Source organism: Merops nubicus, unplaced genomic scaffold (genome assembly GCF_000691845.1).
Source record: "Merops nubicus isolate BGI_N331 unplaced genomic scaffold, ASM69184v1 scaffold2587, whole genome shotgun sequence".
Lineage (NCBI taxonomy): Eukaryota > Metazoa > Chordata > Aves > Coraciiformes > Meropidae > Merops > Merops nubicus.
Window position 1 is genome coordinate 23,374 of NW_008618103.1, and position 23,401 is coordinate 46,774.

A 23,401-nucleotide genomic window follows, 5' to 3' on the forward strand; every position below is an offset into this window, starting at 1 on the left:
ACGTAACTGCTTCCTCACTCCTCCCCTCTCCCACTGAGATGGGGAGAATCAGAAAAACAAAATAAAACTCATGGGTTGAGATAACAACAGCTTAAAAACTAAAATATAATATAATAATCATAATGGTAGTAATAGTAGAAAGAGCAATAAAGGCCCATAAAGTACAAGTGATGCACAATGCAACCGCTCACCCCTTGCTGTCTGATGCCCAAGCAGCGATCTGCACCCCCCAGCCAACTCCCCCTACTTTATATAGCAGGCATGATGTCCTATGGTATGGAACATCCCTTTGGCTAGTTTGGGTCAGATGTCATGGCCATGACTCCTGCCAGCCTCTTGTGCACCTGCTCTTTGGCAGGGCATGGGAAACTGAAAAATCCTTAACTTGGAATAAGCACTACTTAGCAAAAAATGAAATATCAGTGTGTTATCAACATCATTCTCACACTAATTCCAAAGCTCAGCACTGTACCACCTACTAGGAAGACAATTAACTGGCTATCCCAGCCAATCCCAGGTCAATGGCATAATACAATATAGTGTCACAAAAGGAAAAGATGGGAAGGAAGATAAACAATTTGGCAGCTGTCAGAGGGACAGAACTGAGGTCACAAGGAAAAGCTAGCAAGTTCAACAGACATAATCAATTCATAGATGCATGTATGTTGGTATGTGTGTAAAATACATTATGTCACCACCAAAAATTATTGTAGGATATGACAGTATAATAGATTATACTGTGGCAGTTCTTTTGTTCATTTCCAGATAGAAAAACATTAAGAAATTTAGCCAAAGCAAATAAACTGTAAGAACAAATAGACTTTCAAGTTACATTAACGTACTAGAAGATTATCTAGTGCAAACACTGTCAATTTCCACAAATTCTTAGATAAGTGTTTGTGTGTGGTTAGTGTTTCTACTATACTTGGCTTTTTTTTAAAAAAATATTTTTTTAATGAACTATGCTCAAAGTTCATAAATGCTCAAAGAAATTCCTCACAAAGTAAATAATCATTAATAAACTCTCAGTATACATTTCTCACACCAAACACAGCTTTCCAGTGCATCTTCACATTAAGTCCCGGATTTACAACTGTGCTGTTAGCTTTTGTGAAGATGGTAAGTAAACTGTTTCTATACAAGCTACCAATTACTGCTTAGTCTTGACAATTCCTCTAGCCCACTGGTAAAACAGAATTAAAACATTAATTATAAGAAAGTCAGTCATACTGTATCTTACAACAGATTATGTCTACTTCTTACAAGTAGAAACACTGAAGTTATTTTTAAAGAACGTTAATCTCCAAAGAGAAAGAATGTTGACCTCAAGAAGAATGTTTGATTTTGCTGTAAATACTTGGAAAATCCTAATTTCATTCTGTCACTCTTTGATGTTTATTAGACTGAGATCAGGACATTTTCATGGTAAATTTCAAATATTTTACTTTTTGTCCTCATAACACTGTTGGCAGGGTCCTGCAAGGTCCCTACAGTATTAAAGTGATGCTCTGCCGAGTGACTGTTTGAGTCTGAAGTGTGAATTTCATACTTTGCATGAACTACCTACACCTTTCCACTGCCAGCTCTGCTCTTACATGCCAGTGCGCATCAAACCTAACTTGCAACACCCTGAGTATTACAGTCCTTGTTCTATTCTGAACTGAGCAAAACCACTGTGCTAAATAAAATAAATTATTATTCCCCTATGTCCACAAAACTTCATACACAACAAAGTAATAACTGTTTTAAGGTCATTATGCTTCTGTTCCTCAAAAAAACTGATCAACATTTCTACACCAAAAATTTATTGTAATTTCAAGTAATTTTTTTGTTGACTATGAAGATTAAAGCCACATTTGTCCCATCCTTACTCATTCTGGAAAATATATTTTGTTCCTAAAACATACTTGGAGTGCTTTACTGCCACTAGTGACCTGAACAGCTTAATACCTGCCCATACATAGTCTGAGGAAGCTGAAAACCCACCTAAAGAAGATTTTAATTTTGGAAAATTAATATTTAGAGAAGATAGACGATACGTATCTTCCATTAATAAACTTTCAAATGCAAATACATTGTTTATGCACTTTTGTATTCCTCTACAATGTATTCTTATGAAAAAGCTTTATAGGTTGTATCTTCTATATGTTATTTTAGAAAGAAAAGAATTAAAACACATTTATTGAAATAAATCTAAAAAATATTCTTTTGATATTTACTGGATCAAGCTCTGCAGAATATAAATATGTTACCAAAATGTCAAAGATTCTTAGCAAGATAACACCAGGACAATATTAAATATTGGTACCCAGATGAAAGATAGTGGTGGTAGTAGTAAGGCAAAACCCAGCAAAGGAAAATGAAAATTACTGCTGGTATTGATATTACCAATTCCCCATACAGGTGTTTGTGGACTAGAGACAGAACTTAGCCATAAAGGATCACAAGTGTGTAATCCTGTAGCAGAGGTGCATCGTTTCATTCCTGTTTCTTTACTTCTGTGGTCATTGGATTTTTGAAGTAAAGATACCTGTTTTCAGCCTTAAGGGAAAATATTTGACTAAAATATTCCCTTAGGGAAAAAAAAAAATAAACAAACCAACAAAACCAAACCACAAACAAATACCGCACCCCCCAAAAAAACCCAAAACAACCAACCACCCCCCAAAAAAAAAACCCAAAACCAAACACACACCAGAAACAACAAAAAAACCCAACACAAAACAAACAAACAAAAATAACCACAAAAAAAAAGTGGAAAGTTTTCCTCCATGTTTAAACTAAATGTGAATATCATTACTGGTTACACTGTACTTGAAGAGAAATGAGCCTCTCCTTGGTGATGCTGACTGTCCCATGCCACCAGAGATCCAAAAGAATGGCAGAGCCTGCTTATATTCCATTTGTAGCATGGGAGTGTTCACTGGGTTACTAAAGCAATTTTCAGTTCGCAATCTTTTCTCAATTCAGTCTATGCCAGCTCTAGGACAGTAATGCAGATTAGCTGCAATGATGTATCAGAAAAGTTTCTCCAAATGAAAAGCTGAAAAGCTTTTTAAATTTTATCTTTGAGAAATATGCACGATGTAGTAGAATTATGACTGTCAAGGTATAAGAATGATTGGAGGAAAGTTTAATAAGCCAACTTGCTGCTTGTTTAAAACAGATAGGCACAGATGATAAAAACCCTCCCTGCTATGACCACCAGATTCATACAGTAGTTATCTACCAACACTCACTCCTAAACAAACTCTGTGTAAGCTTCTGAAGCATAATAATATTCCTGATATTTTCTGTAAAATGGTACAAAGACAAAAAGTACAATTCCATGGCCATTGTATCATGAGTTTGCAGACTCAGAAATTTCATTAAAGAGATGCCATAACATGCTGCTGAAATCAGTTTGCACAACACAATACTTTGGACTGGACAACGTACTACACAAGAGGAACGAATATTTGTGACAAGGGGCCGTATACATTTTTTTGCAACAGAAAAGGTGAGATACTTCATCAATTGTCAGAATAGTATTACCTGGGAAAGAGGTACCAGATTAGGAAAAAAGCTTTTTATGAAACTTTTGGTCCACTCTCCCATAACACTTTATTACCTCCTTTTCATACTTTGAAATAGTATATGACATTATATTCAGTTTGATATTAATTGGAAAAAACCAACAGTTCTTCAACCTTGCTGTACTTTTAAATAGTTAAGCAGTATCAAGAGCCTCAAGAGGTATTTCATTAAATAAGCAATTTAAGATGGATTTACCTGTAAAAAAGTTTCAACTTGCTTGCTTTAAACAAATTTCAAATATCCTCAGATGTTCCTGAATTGTGTTTATACTCCAGGCAGATTAAAACAGCGTATGTGTGACATAAATATTTGGTCTAATTATAACATACAATAAAAGCAGCCTGTTCTTGAGATTCTCTGCAAAGAAGAATCCAACCTGTCTCATGATCACAATATGAAAGACTGATGAGGGTTAAGAGTTTTTTTTTGTCCTGAAGTTTTACAAACTTAAATTCAAAAATTTTTGTTTTTGTTTTTTTTTTTATACATTTTCTTTTGCACATTCAAATGGGAGGGAAGGAGACTTTACAGCCATATGCATTTCAGTAAACTGACATAGACTTCACATGAAGTAACAAAGATTCCCTACCTTGATGGACTGACTGTAAGGTCCTATGCTAGCAGGTGCCCAGTGGGAAATGCTCTGTACATGCATCACCAGTTTTTCATCATGTAACACATCATCCGTTGCAATGCCACGCTGATGTGCGAGGCAGTCAATGCAAAACAGCACTCCATCAGGTAACAGGGTTTCCACACATACTCTGAAAACACAAGACATTTTTTGCAAACAGAAAATTAGTTTGCACAAACTTTCTCGGTTTTTTTTTTCCCCATAGGTTTTTCCTTTGAATACTATAAAAGTTTGTCAGGAACGTAAACCAAAATCTATGGTATCACAGTCAGCTGCTACCACTGACACTGTTAGCTCTTTTCCAGATAATGGTCAACTTCAGACTTCCAGAAAGACAATTTCCATTACCAAGGAGCACCATAGCCAGTGGTTTATTTGCATTTGGTTATTTTTATGATGTTCACTGCATTATTAAGAATATATGAGTACTTTTATTAAAAAAACCTTGATTACACAACTCAGGAAATGCCAGGTAAGTTGCTAAACAGCCTTCAGACTAAAGTGAATCACTGTCATATTCTTACCTCCACATATTTTATGCCAAATCTCCTGCGAGTGGTTGGACTAGGGGTTCAAGTTTCTAAAAAGCAGCAGTTTATTGGTCCTTTACACTCCTTTCACATGTTATCATGCAATACTGAGCATATTTTTCTGTTATATTTCAAGTTGCATGACACACACTTATGAGAGGACTGAAAACCTACTTAAGCATTCATTAAAAAAATCACTTTTGTTTGCTTCAAAGAAGACTGAGTGCCTGGACAGATAGACAGACAGACTGTCCATTGCACGTGGCCAGTGAAAAAACAGGGTGTGAGAGGGGCAAAAAATCAATATTTTAAAGCCTGCAAAATAATTATATTTGTAGTTCATGCATAAAAAAAATCATTTATCTCCCAGCAGGAAAAAAAGGAATCCAACAAAAAATTACTTGTTTTCTTCACACATCATATAACATACCCTTACAAAATTCTTCTCATCTTGCTTATTTCTTCCAATAAAATTATCTTCTTCCTCTCGTCCCACATGTAAATACAGTATTTTTTCCCTCATTACCATCATCATAAGCATGGATGAATGGATTTTCTGCTTGGGTTGGTAAATTTTCAAGACAATTTTGCAAATTTAGTGCAGATCCACACACCTTTGTGTCAGTGCTTCCAGCATACTGCTTGTGAGAACTCCCACCATCAGGTCGTTGTGCATAATGCAATGATGCAGTCATGCAAACTGCTGCAAAATTTTTCTTCTGGACAAAATGCAACATAAATCTATTTGTTCTATCAGAATAATAAATAAAAGTAGTTTTCCTGCAACCTCCTACTCTTTCTACCTATTATTTTAGTAATGGAAGACTATGGGGCTGGCTATGGAAATTTGGAGTCTTAAAATGTGCAGCAACATGACACATGAAGGAGGCTAAATTGGCTAAATTGTGTGTCACAAAAGAACTTAAGATTGATAGGAGGGGCGATTCATTTTGTGTAGTTTACAGCTGGGACTAGATCACTTCTCTGAAGGCACACAACCAACACGACATCCCTCTGTCATTTAATAATCTTGTCTTAGAATAAACATCTTGAAGAAGCCCCTTCCTGCTCTCTATTAGTCTCCTCTTCTAACACTCAAGACAACCCAGGAGAGTGTGAGTCTATGGTGAAATACATAACCTTAAACAACATCTTTTAACTGTTTGTTATGCTATACTTAAAATTCACATGCCCATACTACACTTCATATTCTGTAATAAGAATATAAAGCATTTTTTACTATAAAATTGCTAACCACTTGGCTTTATGAACAAGACATGAGGTTTGAACTCACAGCTGACCCTGCTTTGAGCAGATGACCTACAGAGGTACTTTCCACACTGCATTAACCTATGATCTAAGACCTACCATTTCTTAAGCCATAACAGTTCTGCATACTGAGCATATTATCTCAGATGCTTAACAACATGAATTACATCAATAAGAAATAAGCCCTTCTGACAAAGGCAATACAGAATTTACAAATGGAAAGTTATTTTTAACACACAACTTTTAAAAACAAGAAAATAATTTTCATGAGCTAGGTGTTTGTTATCCAATTTCAAATGAAAACAAAAAAATCCCACATTCAAGTAACACAAGAATGACATACTGCATTCCTAGACCACCATACTGTTTCATTATGTCAGAGGTGGACTTGGATGCAACGTTGAAGATTCTGTACAACAGATATTAAAAAGCTATGATTTGGGCATCTATGAATAAAAGTGTTAGCATCAGTGTATTCAGAATTCTGAAATAATTTCTTTTCATACTTCCATTTGTACTGAATACATAAGTGCAGCTAAGGTACCCACTAAGAATTATTATCTGACAGAAACACAAGATACTAACGACAACCACACTGGATGAAGTAAAAAGTCCATCTAGTCTAGTATTCATCTTCAAGCACAGTTAAGTGCCTATAAGCAGGAGAAGAAAAGGAACAGAGCAAGCATACACTGGTATTGTCTTGAAATAACTCCCAGTATCTCATGATGACCATCTCAGGCACCTCCTCAGCTAAAAATTTTGCTTTTGTATTTAACAAAATAAACAGAACAAGGTGGGTAAGGTTTGTAACAAGGAGCTATAAGGTTCCAAACCTCATCACTTCATCATTGATAGTAATGCTTCAGTAAGTCTTTTGACACTGTCTTTCATAACATCCTCACAGGGAAGCTGTTGACATAGAGACTGAATGAACAGAGTGTGGGCTGAAAACTGGCTGAATGGCCAGGCCTAGAGGGCAGAGATTAGTGCATAAAGTCTTGCATGTAGCCAGTAACAACAATCGAGATGATGGAGCAGAGTGGCAAGTCTGCAGATGATACAAAACTGGGAGGGACGGCCGATACATCACAGGTTTGTGTTGCCATCCAGAGAGATCTCGACAGGCTGGAGAAACAGGTACATAGGAACTTCATGAAGCTCAACAAGAAGTTGGAAGTCCAGCACCTGTGGAGGAACAAAGCCATGGTCCAGTATATTCTGGGGGTGAACTAGCTCAAAAACAGGTTTGCAGATAAGGACCCTGGAGGTTCCTGATGGACACCAAGTTGAACATGAGTCAGCGACGTGTTCTTGTGGCAGAGGGCTGATGATATTCTGGGTTGCATTCAGAGGAGGGTTGCCAGAAAGACAAGGGAGGCAAACAAACAAGAAAAGCAAGTACAAAAGAGTTGTCAGCTCAATCAAGTCACAGAGAAGAACTGAGACTTGTAAAAACTGTATTATTCTTCTGTAAGGCCATGTATGGAGGCATTTATAAACTGTATGGTATCTACTAAGGCAAGAATTTCCAACCCTAGTGCTTTTCAGTTGAGCAGCCCTGATGTGATTACTCGAAAAGGCAGCAAAGTCTGTGGGGCACAAACACTTGGACAAAAGCTTCATAAATACGGTAACAATAATTCAGCATATTACAGTGTATCATATACTACAGCAGTAGTCTAATCCTACCTTGCTGGTGGACACAAATCAAATTCTGTCACATAAACTGAATTTATAACATTGAAATCTTTCATGCTCTTCACATACAGATGAACCAAAATAATATCTTTCAGTTTCAATCCCTCTGAAGTCATATTAGCTGTAAGACAAAAATAATACAGCTGTTAAAAGACAGAATATTTTAAATGTGTGTCGAAAGACAACATAGGCATCCTGGTTTTGTTCAGCAAAACCAACTCTTAATAACCTAACAGTTGTCTAAACATGACTGAAGGCTTTGCAACATACTACCTTTCCCCACATAATACTTTTCTTTTTTTTTTCCCTTAAAGTCTCTCTCATGTTAGTTTTCCAAACATACAGAAACAGAATACAAATAAATATTTATTTATTTATTTCACTGAGCAGCAGTGAATTCTTGCCCCAAGAAAACATATCATGCATTAATGTATTTAGATATGTTACAGTCCAAATTCCCTGTATCTATAATTTTTATTATCTCATTTAAAAAAAAAAAAAATCAGTCTATGACAGCTAGTAATCTATAAAGGACTTTGAATCACAAAAGTAGAGGACTGGAAGGGACAATAAGAGGTCCTTTAGTGCATTGCCCTCTTCAAAGAAAAGATCAAATATTTATATGCTATTCCAGAGGGATGCTTGTCTAAGCTGGTTTTGAAAACCCTCACTGCAATAACAATCTCTGCATAAACAAAGAGTTATAAATGGCAAGACAGACAATAGGAAACAGAAGTGGCCACAGGAGAAATGAAGGAGAGATGAAAGTTCAAGCAGATAGTTAAAGAAATGATACCGGGAAGTCAAGATCATCTGAATGTGTTTGCATAGACAATTCCAGTCATAGCACTTCAGGAGAATGTCCATACTCTTACACAGTCAATACCACAGCGAGGTCAATCAGCTCTGCAGTGTGGACCTGTTGTGACTCATGAACCACAGAAACTAAATGAAGACAAAATCTTCTCTGAATATAGAATATATATAATAACAGAGTCCCACGTGATCTAACTTAAATGAGATACTCGAAGCTCTCCTCAGTGTAACTTTGGGGATCTTGTCCTTTAATGTTACAGTGTGTACCTGTATATACCTACATATTTGTTTTCCAGTGGGGAAGCACAGGAGTATAAAGATAATCTCTGTTGGCTCTTGCCTTAGTGAGAAAAAAATATTTCTAGTGAAAAATCTTTCTGTACTTCTAAAGACAATTCAGGAGTTGGCACACCTCTATAAAGGTTGGTTTGGTCACGCCAATAACAAATTTTGCACTAAATGTTAGCTTTATTTATGCACACTGCCATTAGTGTTGGTAATCTGAAGAGGGGAATTCTCATCAACAGAAAAGGAAGTGTGTGCTAGGTGATATAAGAGATTATATACCAATTGACACAGAACCACTATGAAGTCGAGAGACAACTCCAGAAATATTGGTGGAGAAATTAGCGTACAACAATAATTCAGTCCAGAAATATAAATATATCTGAGCACTGCCTGACAGCAATCATTAGGTCAATACAAGTTGCTATGCCATCAGTGGAAGAGAAAAATTTCCAGCCAGCATTTTATTCAAGAAGAGTTTTGGCTTGCAGTTAGAAGTTCTGCAGCATTATATGGAACACTAGAGAAGAAAAAAAAAACCAACCACATTGAACCATCTCCCCAGGTCTAAATTTGAGACACATAAGCCAACAAACTCATTTGTGGACATGTAAGAGCATTACAGCAAGTTGAAGGTAAAGAGATTTGGACAAATCTGTAATTTCTAGCTTCATTTAAAAAAAAAAAATCTTCAAGTACAGTCCCCTTTTGCTCTGCATGAATTAGAGGAGTGATGGGAAGTAAGTTCTCCCTAGCTTGTAAGCTTGTCAATAAGTTGACCTCCAAAAGGACTCCATCTAGTAGAAAGGCACAAATGATAAACTAGTCACCAACTGACCACTTGGGTTCTAGATAAGAAGTTCCATTTCCCAAGGAGAGGACTCTTACACAGCACATCTCCAGGATGTACAGGAAAATCATCCAGCCTTCCTGTTGAATTTCAAGCAATTCACTGTTCCTAATAATTCATAAAATATGGTCAGGTGAGACCCATCCTTACTGAGGCAGAACTGCCTAAAAAGAACTGACTCAAAAGATAACACTGGCTGAAGTACAGGTTTATTTTTTAAATGGGGTTATCCATTAGCCACTGTTAGCCACAAAAGACAATAACCAACCTGTCTATAGGAAGTAGCACTTTTGACTAAATTTTCATGTAAAAAGACCTCCACTATGTAGTTCCCTTCAAGCCTATGGAACTTTGCCACAGTACAGCTGTACCAGAGCTGCTTGATATATCCCTGGGTGTCTTTAAGGCCAGGCTGGATGAGGCTCTGGGCAGTCTGATCTAGTGGGAGGTGTCCCTGCTCATGGCAGAGGGGTTGGAACTGGGTGATCCTTGTGGTCCCTTCCAACCCTGACAGATTCTGATCTGTTTTAGCAGAGGACTTTAGAGCCCTAATGGCTCAATGGTTGGACTTGATGATCTTGAAGGTCCCTTCCAACCTAAAGGATTCTATGATTCTATGATATATAAGGCACTGTAATGTTTATCAGCTTCCAGTCACATCTAAGTAAATGTTGAACAAAAAATTTAAGAAAATAAATGTAAACATACTATACTGCATTCCCTCCTGCTCTTGGCTTCAAGGGGGAATTCCATCCACTATACAGAACAACCATGTTTCATAACATCCAGTAATAAATTCCCATTTCTGGATTGTTTTGGCAGTACTTATCCTCTTTAGAGGTGATTAAATCAGTTAACCCAGCAAAGAGGTTAAAAGGCCTGTGCCTATTCCTTTCTCACAGCACTGAGACTGAGCTGCACCTGAGTTCAGAAAAAGCCTTATGCCTATTTGCAGATCAGTTACATTCTTAGAAACAAATTGTTTCTTTTGCTATGACAGAACGATAATTCATTCAGTTTTCCACACTCACTTCCAAAAAGAGAAAAACAAAAGGATATGTGAGAACCAACATTTTCTATCAAGGAGCAGAAAATTACCATTTTTTTCACTATAACACAGCTAATGCAGTAATTTGCTGAAAGCAATAGGCTACTGTACTAGTCAGAGACAATCTTTTTTGACAGATAACAAGGCACAAATATATGATGTTTGTATTGGTAGATTTCCATTCAAATATGACAACAAAATAAAACATTACACAACACATAAACTAGCTCCATGACTTTCTACAAAGTGTAACTTGTTTCTGAAGAAAAAAATCAAGGGTTTCTTTATCATCCTATATTCAATCATGAATACTCAGCTGCACATGCAGAAAATAACATTTTATAGGACAATACCTCATGCAAATTCATGAACAGGAATATGAGCCTACCCATTTAGATACTAAAACCTACTTCCATTTTTATGATTGAAAAGAAGCCTATATAAATAGGCGTTACTTAAAGTTTAGAATTTAAAAAATACAAAAAAAAAGAACATTTTATTTTATATGTCAGTATCTTGTAAGACAGGGATAGTAAGGAACCTGGATTTCATGATTCCCAAGATAGCAATTTCTCCTTTCCTTTAAGAATATAAATGAGATTTACTGCTACTGACCAAATCCTAGATGCCAAAATGTGCAACACCTTCCTAGAAACTTTAATTTATAATTATGGTAGCTAGTAGCTAGGGTTTAGCAAGTAGACAGCATAGCATACATGCACACTCACACAGAGAGTGTATATTGCAAGAAAGTTATAAAGCACATTATAAAGTAAGTACTTTGGAAATAGTGTTGTTACAATGATATGAACACTATTGTGGCTTTCTAGGGTCCTCAAAAGCCACTCAAATTATGATGTGTTCAATATTAAAGCTGGCATTCTTGATATCAATGATTCTAATAAAATGCAAAATGAGATGGCAAACAGAAAACCAAAACATATAAAGTTGTAAAACAATATGACAATACAGTTTCTTAATACCACATTAAGACGAGTGTAGTTAAGAGCAGATAATGCATTAACTGAATAAAGCACCTCGGAGAGAAGAAAACGCCTCCATTGCTGCCTCTTGAGCATTTTTGCCTTTTGATGGAAGGAAGTATGCAGTGACACCTGAAAACCACTGGTAACCACTGAGGGATTTTCCTGAACTTCCAAACGACTTAACTATGGGAAATGAAGAACAGACTATAATTATAATAATGAAAGACTTCAGATTAACCTAGTACATATTTTAAATTGTTTTAGTAGGAAGAACCTTCACAGAAAAAAAAAAAAAAAAATCACAAGCTGCAAAAACATCTGAAAAAATATTTATAGACAAACAACTACAAACCAAAACTTTAAAGCAGTGTACTGGTTACAAAGCTTCCAAACACAACTTGACAAATTCTTGTCCAACGTTGCCTTCAGAAAATATGCCCGTAAGTGGTATTGAGCTGAGAATTTCAGTACTTCCCTTGTTTCCATTGCTTCATTGCAGTTTCTCTACCTGTTTTGATACAGATTTGGCACTGGATGTGACACTGGAAAGCTAAAATTTTCAAAAGTATCTGAATGACACAGCAAACAGATTTTCAAACTTATATGCCAAATTGTAATGGAAGTTAGGTATTTAACCTGGTTCTGATCATCTTAGCAAATGCATAACATGTTTAATTTAGTTTTTAACATCCCACTTAACCATATTCAAGAGGCTAAATACCATTCAATATCAAACACTGTTATGCTATGAAACAGTTTTCAGGAGAAGTTTATATTCTCTGGCTGTAGGTTAACCAGTGATCCTATGGCATTTCAGTGAGGTACCAACCTATGAACTCAGGTTTCCCTTGCATTAATCAGCTCATGTTTGAGGCAGTACTAGCATCGGACATATGATTAGTTACTGCAGCTCACCTACAAGACAGTAAACTTCCTAGGCAGCTAGACTTGATCATGCAACATCACCCTGAGGTTGCTCGAGTGGCAACAGACTCGTGTCAGCAAGTTGAATGGCTGCATTTTCTACTTAATTTTAGACTTTGCTTTTCTGTCTTCACTTTAGAAACAATGGAGTATGGGTACAGGTGTGGTTAGACCTTTTAAATAAAGCTCTATTTCTCCACTCGAATGATTGCATCATAGTAGTTTCATTCAGGCAAACAGAACACATTAATGTGTGTTTTCTGAAATAAAAAAAAAAAAAAAGGATTATGCTCCTTCTGTAAAGTAACTTGCAATGCCTCATTACTATTGATCCTTTCTATTGATTCCTATCAGAAAACTGCACTGTAGTAGGATCTCTTCTTTTTCCACAAGCATTATCTTCAGGAATGTTCTTATAGTAATTAACAGAGTACTCCACCACAGCATGAAATATTAAATATTATTTTTCTAATGAAAGCTGACTTACTGAAATCCACAGAATTATGTTTCAAAGACTTCCAGATGACTGGAATGTTTTCCTGCGGTTCATCCTTTTCTGATGAAGGAAAAACATCATCCTCATTGCAGATTACCTCACAAGAACAGCTATTGACCAGAAGTGCACCTGAAGACTCCCCCTGCTTGAGACAAGCATTATGAAATAAGCAAGTAAACACAGTACTAAGCAGTATGAAATCACCACATTTTATCATTCAGATTTTGGATTTTGATTACAGAAAATACTATAGCTCAATAGGTGTGTAAGCTTAGAGCAATTCATGGAAGAACAGCATCAGGTTTTTCCAGCATTTAATTGTTGAAACTGGCCTTCAACATGTGCTTCTGTTGACATATGTGGAATAAAAATCCAGACTTAGTAGTAAATAAGTACAACAGATATGAAAAATTATGCGTCTCAAGAGACACAAAAATTACTCATAAAGAAATGCTATTCCACAATTATGCACAGGACAACAATGTTTTTCAAAACCAGTATAAATTAAGTGAAAAAAGGAACAAAATTACAAAAGTAACAGTTTGATAATTAACATTGTCACCAAACACTTGAAACAAAGAAAAAGACAAACAAGAAAGTTTGAAAACTTTGTGGAACCTTGAATGAATGCAGCCCATGTAAAGAAAAAAACAGAATCTTTCCAGTCAATGTATGAAGACTATCCCCTCCATCAAAATTACCATGCTTTGGGATGCTCAGTTTTGAGATAACATTTCCCAAATTTTATATGTCAAAGTAATTTCTTGTCAAGGAAGAAAAATAATGTACTGTACCACCTTTTCTTCCAAAATGCTTTCTTAAGCCTAGGAAAGATACCCAGCATGCCTTTTAAAGCCAAATACACAAAGTGCATACTGACCAGTCTCCCAAAATTGTGTTCATTATATTTTCAACAAGTCATATAATTACAGCATACACATATATATTCTCTAGTTTTAGAGCAAACAGAACTACTCTCTTCCACCTGATTTTCCAAGGCAGCCTAATCTGCAGAACATGTTGACTTTGGGATCACTAGCTTGGCTAATACTACTCGTCTTCATCTAAAACCAATATGAATTATGACAGAATTTATCCATAAACCTTAACCAAAAATCACCGCATACTGTAACTCCAGATTCTATTGATTAGGTTTTTGCTCAAAGGTTTCAAACTTCATATAACGTCTAAACTATGCATTTTACTGCAAGCTTAAATACCAAATTCACAAAAACAATGCTAAAGATAAATGAAGCAAGATAAAAAGTTGACAAAATATGAAGCCTTTGGCAATCCTTAAATGTGGATTAGAAATAGCTGAATATTCTTTTAGCTCACAGATTACTGTACTAGATGTAGAATTTTTATGCAACTGTCTTTATAATACATTTCTAATTGGAACTTATCAATTTGTTAGACAAAATGGGACATATTAAAAGTTACTAATCAAATTTGAATATAGACTTTTTTTAAAAGAGTAATTTCATTGTGTTTTATTCTTTGGAAAACAAAACATATGTTATTGCAATTTCAAAAGTTTTCTCTTGATACTAAACAAACAAACAAAAAAATGGGGAGAAAAAAAGCAGAAAACTATAGTATGCATCAAAAAAGTACAAAGAGAATTTGGCATTTACATCAACACCTCACTTCACTGGGAAGAAAAATGAACCAATCAAACTAAAGCAGTGTATTTGGAAATTCTCAGAAAAGGCTACATTACAAAAAAGTCATTACCTATGAGAGGCAACTCAGCTCTGCTGGCTTTAAAAGGGCTCAAGGCGAGTTTTATAAGCACTGTAAACACTCAAGCTATGTTCTAAAAGGGGATGTTGTGCTTTGATTAGACCTCATTTTATTCATTCCTTCATGAAAGGCATGAAAGTCAAGGCTATAATCTACTTTATGTGAATCATTTGTACATGAGAGTTTAAAAGAAGTCAACTAAATATACCAGAATAGTACAAAGATTAAATTTAGCACCAACACAACATGCATTCCAACATTACAATATACAGGCATCCAACAGCATCAATACCATTTCCTACTCACTGAATCACACCTTTAACTATTGCTGTTGGTTGATATGTTTTGCTGTTACCCAGAGGGCTGCCTGATAGTCCCTAACTCTTCAGGTATGACTTATAAATAAAGAAGTAGGAACACAAATCTGTAATTGAAATAGATCTTAAAGTGGATTTTGCTACAAAAACCAAGAAAATTCAGGTTTTTTTAAAGTTTCTACTTTTTTTAATCCATGAGATGTTGCTTTATAGAAATATACAGACTGCATAGTGGCATGAAGTGCTACCATTTCATTCTTGCAAAGTGTTTTTTTATTAAATTAATTGCTTTCGCTATCTAATTTGTAATGTCCATCATGAAACAATCAATTTTTCTTGTAGCACAGCCATTCACTGACTACCATTGCAACATAATCCAGAGTTTGCACCATTTGGTCCTACCCTCAGAGTAAGCATGAACACTCAGTGATATGAATGATACTATCACAGCACTGCTTTGGGTTTTGTTTTTAGATCAGTTGTATTCTAATTTTAATACAGCATAACATTCCATCACTGGACAAAAAATATGTTAACTAGAAAATTTCCAGCTTTCCAGTACGACTGCCATATTTGTTTCGCGCTTTTGTCAAGCTTTATGTAATTACCTTTTAAGAGATCCAGAGCTACTGTAGGTACTTCTAGGTAGAAGATACTGCACAGATCTTTTGTAGGTACTATTAGAAACCCATAATCTCTCTCTGTTCTCTTACCTGGAGTATGGAATCTATAACATGTTCTGTAAGTGAACACGAAAAAAAGCACCTATTCCATTTTTATGCCATCTGTGAAAAGTGTTCTTTCAACCATGCTCCTAAACATGTTTCCTGCAAAATACGCTTCATAAAAAATTCATGGAGATGTGGTGGGACTCTCAGACTGTATCACAACAGATTTGGTGTAACCTACAGAACACCCCTTTAGCTTTGTAATTTGTTAATACTAAAAATATCCCAAATTGATGCTGCATGAAATTTTTGTATCACCCGCAGTAACACCCCTTTTTCCTAAATATCTCCCTATTTTATAAATTTTAAAGCTTATATGAATATCATTTCCCAGATATAAATACAATTACACATCTGTGTTTATACACATACATAAACAGCTGGTCAGTTGCAAAATTTTTGGAACTTACTAAGAAATACTAGAAATTCTACAATGTCTCTTAAATAAACCAAGGACTGTAAAAATAATTATAGGCTACTGTTGATTTCAATACCTATGATACATCACAATGATTCATTCAAGGCTGACTCCCAAAATGCTCCAAAAACATAGGTAATCAATCACTTTCTGCAGCAGCACAGGTGCAGGCTACAGCAGAAGTATTAGGTGTAGAATCTGGCACTAGAAGAACAGGCTCAATGCCAGCCTAAGTAGAGCTGCCAGACTCTGTTTAGTAGCTATATTCAAATCTCATACAAATGTTGGTCTTCCATTCCTGTCGACAGAGAAAGCAATCTAAGAATTTAAAACTTAAAGTTATAGACTGCCACAGACTGACTTTCCCTGAATAATGTTCTCATCACTTAAAAAAAACCCTCCAAGCTTCTATAATGCCATTTAAATGAAATCCTAGAGAACCTATTTTGTCACATAACATTTTCATGTTACTTCACAGAAGCAATATATTTTCCCATTTGTTACACTGTTTTTCCCACACCCACTGTACATTGTGATACCAACCTAATTTTGGATCAGAGCCTGCATGCATGCATATGCTTAACTATATTCACATAACTCATGTCATTGATGCACGTGCACTCAGAATGAAGTTAAGCAAATGCATGAGTGTTCCAAGATCCAAGTTCTCCTGTTAAAAAGCCTTACAGCTAGGACTTTGACAGATATAGCTGAAATTCCACGCAGTGGTCTTTTACGAAAACAACAGATTGTCTTCTTATAAAAGCTTACATTCTCCACTACAGAAACTGGTATAAAAACCTATCACAACACAATTCCAAAACTGATAGTTCTCCTACTGAACAGCTAAGAGAATACAGTGGGGCAGAGAGCTCAGAACATAAGGAAAGACTATGATAATCTCTTTACCCTTTGTGGTGCACCTTGATAACAGAACTCCTTGAGAGAAATATGAGAGAGATCACAAACATCAACTTGCCATACTTCAAGACACATAGGAAAAAAAGTCCTTTTCTCTAAATATTTAAAATTTCGTCATTATGCAAGGATAGCAAAAAATTATCTTTCCTCAGAGGGCTGCACTGAATCTGCAATCAAATGGAGTAGGAAACAAAATCCTTTGCATCTGAAATAAATCAGTGTACAAAAAAAAAAAATTCTGCAGTATTTGCTACAAAGTTTTAAAAGAATAACTACAAGGTTTATCTATATTCTTGTGCTGTAGAAGAGAAACTAAAGGTTACCTAGGAGAATTATCATTCAGTGATGACATAATACTCAAAAAATACCACCCACAGTGTCACCAACAAAACTTATTTGCAACTTCACATTCCTTTCTGTTCCCCTATATCACTTACAAAGTCTAATTCTAGAGCTGAAGTCCTAAATGGAGATTAACTAAAATAATTCAGGCCAGAAGGAACTGGACAGAAATCACCTACAAAGTTAAATCAGATCTAACCTGCAGGGCCATACTCCTTTACTACACAAGGCATGTGAATATGTCCTAAACACCTTTTCTAACTTTTACAAGTGTTTTGAAAATAATCTCCAAATTGACCTGTGAAATAGATTTGCTGATATTTAACGGGGGAACAACTGTTTGCACTTCTGAAATGCATTCCACCCAAACAGGTCAAGATCTTTTACAAGCAGGAAAATAAACAAGCCTCACAATATCAATTTATGATAGGTAAATACAACGTAGTAGTATGCTATGGGAAAGAGCAGCAGCGTGCATGATTCCTGTAACTGTTACAGGCAAACAAGCCCCTTTTCTTCTGCCAACTGTAGAAGGAAAACTACATGACACCTTCCAATTCTGGACTATCCCTAACTTAAGGGGCTGCCGTTTCACAGCTTATATTGTGTGATGCATGCAAGCTCTGATTCACAACAGCTTTAATTTCTATTTCTGATCATTCAAAAGCCAATATAACTTCACAGAGTAAAAGAATAGTACGATATGGGGAAAATAAAACTGTTTTGCAAGTTCATTTTGCTGTCAATGTAAAAAAAAAAAAAAAAGTTGCACAGAAGTATTTTTTCCTAATTGAAAATGCTTAAAATTAATTTTATATTGCATACAAAAGCTGATACACTTGATTTAAAGATGCTTCAGAAATTGCCTCCCTTTCAGCAAAAAACATTCTACGTTTTAAATATACAAAGTAACAGTACTATTGGCAAAGTAAAATATTGATGAAGTTAGGTATCCGTGTTACATACATCACAGTGGTGACCTTGTTTTTTTACCATGAAGTAAATGAGACATTCCCAAAATTTAAGCATCAGCATTTTATTAGCAGTATTATCTATTCTTAATGTTTTTGTAAAATGTCTACAAAAATTATCTTAAGCCATATGTCTCAAAACTTTTAATAATGTTTTAATAACAAAATCTTATGTCTATTTATCTCTTTAGCTTTTTCTGTATCAATGGAAATGAAAGAAAAGAGGGTGTGTTAAAAAAGTGCTTTAATTATTATGCAAAAACACATCTTGCAGTTGCACAGTAATGTATTAAACCAGAACAGTGAGTAAAATGTTATTTTCCCCCAGGCACAAGGGCTCATTTTGCTGCCAGAAACAATCTAAAACAAATTTCTAAGCAGGCTTTGTAGTTAAACATGAAGAGATTTAGTTGAAGAAAATGCATTATAGAGGAGGAAAGACAGCAGAGACTAAGGTACGCTGCTATAATTGCATAATCACTATGAAAGTAAATTCAAAGAATGTACAGTTAACACCTGTGGCACATAATGAAGGTAAAATGAATATACAATAAGAGTTAAAAATACATATATCTCTCAATTGAAATGATAACAAAATGATGCCACAATACTTATTAGAATTACACATCACTGCACAGTCTACTAGTAGTTTCTACAAAGTGCTCACACAAGTGTCTACTTTTACATGTTGTTCACAATGCAGGTGTTTTTTTTTTTCCAAATTTCAGTAATCCCTTGAAAGTCAGTAATTAAAATTAGTTCTCTTTCTAAACCAGTTTTTCCCTGCAGTGATTTGTTGTTGTATGTTTGGCTTTCAAGTGTTGAGTTACTCACTGATACTCACAGTTTTGGGTAGGGCTTGTAAGCACTAAATAGTGAAGAAAAGTACAGTACTATGGGCATATCACTCTTGAAGGCATCGCTCTCTTTATCATTATGCAGTTAAACCATGCTAACTCAGTAACAAGTTATGTTCTGAAAGATTGACTGGTTCTCCATATTCATAACCTCCTGAAAATATACCTTATTTTATCGTGACATAAAATCATCTATAGCCAAAAGATTCTAATGCTTTTCCTTATGAGATAACCACTGCAGAAAATAGACTACTTTCCTTTTAACTGTACAAGACATTGGTTTATATACCAAAATCCAGGGCAAGCCTCTGTAAAGCTTACCCCTTTGAGAGTATGACAGCTTTGTGTACAATGGATTTCAAATAAGATTTACTACAATGCTGCTTGAAACTGTGAGGCTTTAACCAAATCTAAAACATCTACATAAGAAGGGGAAAAGAGCTTCTGAACAGATAAAAGTAAAATCTTGATTCTTATGCATTTTAATATGATTTTTTTTCCTGATTTATGTAAAGCTTTGTGTTTTTCATTTTCCCTACCCTGTCACATTGCAGTGATGTATGATGCATTTTAGCATCAAGTTTGCCATGAGCAATAAAGTGAGTGCTCTCAAAGAAATATAAATATATTATCACTCTTCCCCACCATGCCCTGCTCCCAAATTTTCCTTTATTCAGCCTATTTGGTTTTGCTTCACATAGTTAGTTGATATCCTTTTCACAGTCTCCCACACAAATATTTAATGTTTTATTTTTGAAAGAAATCCCAAACTAGAAGTTGACAGGATGAATTACAGTTTACTTTCCAAGGCAAGAATGAGGCCAACATGGAAGAAAAATGTACAGGTATTTTATCTGTTTGAAACAATAAAATTTAAAAAGAGGGAGGAGGGAAAAAGGCATGATCTACTGAAAGAAATTCAGGAAATGTAGTCTCTCAAGAGACATGAAATGTGAAATACCAATATAATAACATCCTATAAAAATCCATGCACTTAGAAGAGGTTCAAAGTATAGAAAGAAGCAGGAATACCTATAAAAAAGGTGACTGCAACAGTAGTAGCATAATCATGAGGCACTCCAAAACACTAGCACTTATAGATGTTCAGGATAAAAAAAAATTGTTTTACTAGTAAAATAAAGAAAAATAGAAAAGTCACGACAAAAAACTATAAAAACTAACTTCCGCTTTGACCTTCTTATCTCTGCTCACATGGAAGCCTGCAATAATTAAACCACTAGCTGCTACTCCTGTTCTGCTGTTTCTACAGATTCACAAGCTAAGAGAATTAATCCCCGTGAACTACTAATGATTCCTTTAAGATCTTTGACGAGTATAATCTCCTTTACACTGTTTGAATTCATTCATTAGATATATTCTTCATATGGAAAAGATAAATGAAAAACCAGTACATTTCAAACTCGAGCAGCTGTGGGTCAATGTTTTACCAATCATGTGGCCCAGCATAAAAAATAAGGCAATCAGCAGAAAACAGATTTTACTATCCAATTCCACTGAATACAGGAAAAATATGATATGGTTAGCAGCAGGGGGAACAAACAGATTAATATAACTATCGTAGTTAATGCAACCAAGGAATGAGTAAGCCATGCCAGGGATGTGGTAAAGGAGGAAGGAATAGGCCAAGCCAGAAGTCAAATCACAGTCACACAAAAGACACCACAGCACTTGCCAAGGAGATGCACTACCAGCCACACCATCCTTGTTCTGTCCAGCTCCCAATCCTGTCCCACCCTTGCTGGGAACACTTGTTGCAGAGGACAGTCAGGGAGCCCTTCCAGTAACAAGAAAACTCTCACACAGTACATCCACCCATAAACAGACTTCCCCAATTCACTTCAAGCAGAACCAGCTCTTATACTATTAACTGCAAAGGCAGGACAACTGGTGGTGTCCTCCTCATTGGTTTTTGCCTAAGGCTGGCCAGGCCTCGAGACAAAACCAAGAGGAAGGTTTCTCCTGGTACTGAAAAACCCTCTGCCAGGTTGTGAGAACCATCTACATGTCAACTGTAATTCAGGGGGCAGGGTTCAGATCCCAGCCCTTCAGTCAGCACATTTTTAAATCATCCACTTTATGTCAGAAACAGCAAAAAGAGATGCCACCTCCCAGTAAATCAGCACTGTCCATACAGTTTCCTAATACAGTGCTGTTCCACAGGGTGCCTAGCTGTGCTACACAGGTTACATGTGTGCTTGACTGAACCACACTGGCTGAGCACCTTGAGGTTTCAAGATGAAAAATACTACACAGATGCACTACCTTCATTCATTCATTCAGTCAGTCAGTCAGTCAGGAAGCATTTGTGTTGAGTTTTTCCTTATGGTAAGTTCTGAAATTCAGCTAAATATGTACATTGTAATTTGAAAGTACACCCACATGAGAGTATGTAGGATTCCTCCAAACTGTGACAAAGCAAGATAAAAAAAAAAACTTTAGAGGAAGACATATTCAATCTACTTGCCTTATTCTCCAGGTGTAATTTTAAAAAATGAAGGTAGGCCACAGGTGCAAATGCATCAGCTGAATGCACAACCACCTTATTTGAATCTCTGAAATACAAAATACTTAGCATCAAATATTATTACACAATTTTACATACAGACGATACTTAGTTGCTGTAAAACACAGATTCTAAGGTAATGCACTGAAAATATATTAATTTATTTTGCATATAAATGAACAAAAAATACTTTGCAATATAAAATCATACTGTTGAACAACACATTATCTTCACTAATATTCAATTTTCAGAAGGAATAAATTATACTTCCTGTGTAGCCAGCACAAGCAGGATGCAGGAACAACCAGAAAACCACAGATGAAATGCAAAGAGTAAATTTAGTTTTATTACTTCACCAGCCAGGGAATCCCTGAAGCAGTACCCAGGCACAGCACACAGGTGGGAACGTGGGCACCACAAACCTCGGTCCATGCTAGAGGATGACAGTCTTGCTGGGTTTGCTGCATTTCAGGGACTCACGCAGGCATAATTTGTTACATGGCTTTGATCTCGCAAACAGCAGGGCAGGAAACTCAAGCACATTTGATAGGGTGCTTCTAAGTCTATCACAGGCCTGTATTATCTAAACACAGATGTTTTACTTGTCCAACACACAAGGCAAAGCAGCAATTAATATGATAAATGTGTTTTTTGACACCCTAGCTGCAAGTCACAATCCTCCTTGCCAATCTTCCACTATTCTCCCACACCAGTGTTGAGAGATTCAGTTAGTAGCAGTTTATGAAAGCCTAAATGACATTACGTTTTCATATTCCAGAGATTAATATGTAAAACTATCTTTTAATTTCAGCAGCAGACTACTTTTAAAAAGTCCTTTCTTCTTGATTAACGGTCCAGGGATTAGTTCTTGAAGTATTAACAACATACAATATTTCATGCTGAGAAACTGACTGATTCGACCATCTTGCATCTGATATTGAAGATGACTAGATGCAACTTTTTAATGCCAAATGTGTGGGTAACAATGATAAACTTCCTATGTGCTGATTCAAATTAGTTAATTTTAGTTTTCATTTTTACAGGCACAATCTGTCACGCTTTGATACACAAGAGGCAGTATCTGTTATATCCATCTGCATGGTTTTACTAAAGAAAAAGGTAGCTCTAGGAAACAAACATCAGAAAGTGAGAAACTCAGAGAAAAGATAACAGAAACTCAGAGGCAGTATAAGACAATCTGAAAATTGTTATAAGTAAGGGTATACATAATTTTCCTGAAACCACAGTGCCCTTGATACCTTCACAACATTCTATGAGATGAGATGGATTGGTAGTATTGCCACATAAAGCCCATGCAAACTGGAAACAGTTGAAGTCTTGGCCAGATTCCACTGACTTAACGAAAGTGTAAACATAATGGAAATATCTGTTCTATAAAATATATTTTGGGATAACAAAACTCACAAAAGATAATCATGATCACTATATTGCACAATAATGG

General features: G+C 35.7%; 1 protein-coding gene across 1 annotated transcript in view; it reads right to left on the minus strand.

Moving 5' to 3' along the window:
* Positions 1-4,138: 4,138 nt before the first annotated feature.
* LOC103775843 (diphthine--ammonia ligase-like) overlaps positions 4,139-23,401 on the minus strand; it is a 54,652-nt gene continuing 35,389 nt past the window's right edge. The window contains exons 6-10 of the mRNA XM_008943312.1: positions 21,901-21,988; positions 13,107-13,257; positions 11,747-11,878; positions 7,702-7,831; positions 4,139-4,340 (exon numbers count right to left, since the gene is read on the minus strand). Of these exons, the coding sequence (XP_008941560.1) occupies positions 4,139-4,340; positions 7,702-7,831; positions 11,747-11,878; positions 13,107-13,257; positions 21,901-21,988 (703 nt within the window). The remainder of the gene's footprint in view (positions 4,341-7,701; positions 7,832-11,746; positions 11,879-13,106; positions 13,258-21,900; positions 21,989-23,401) is intronic.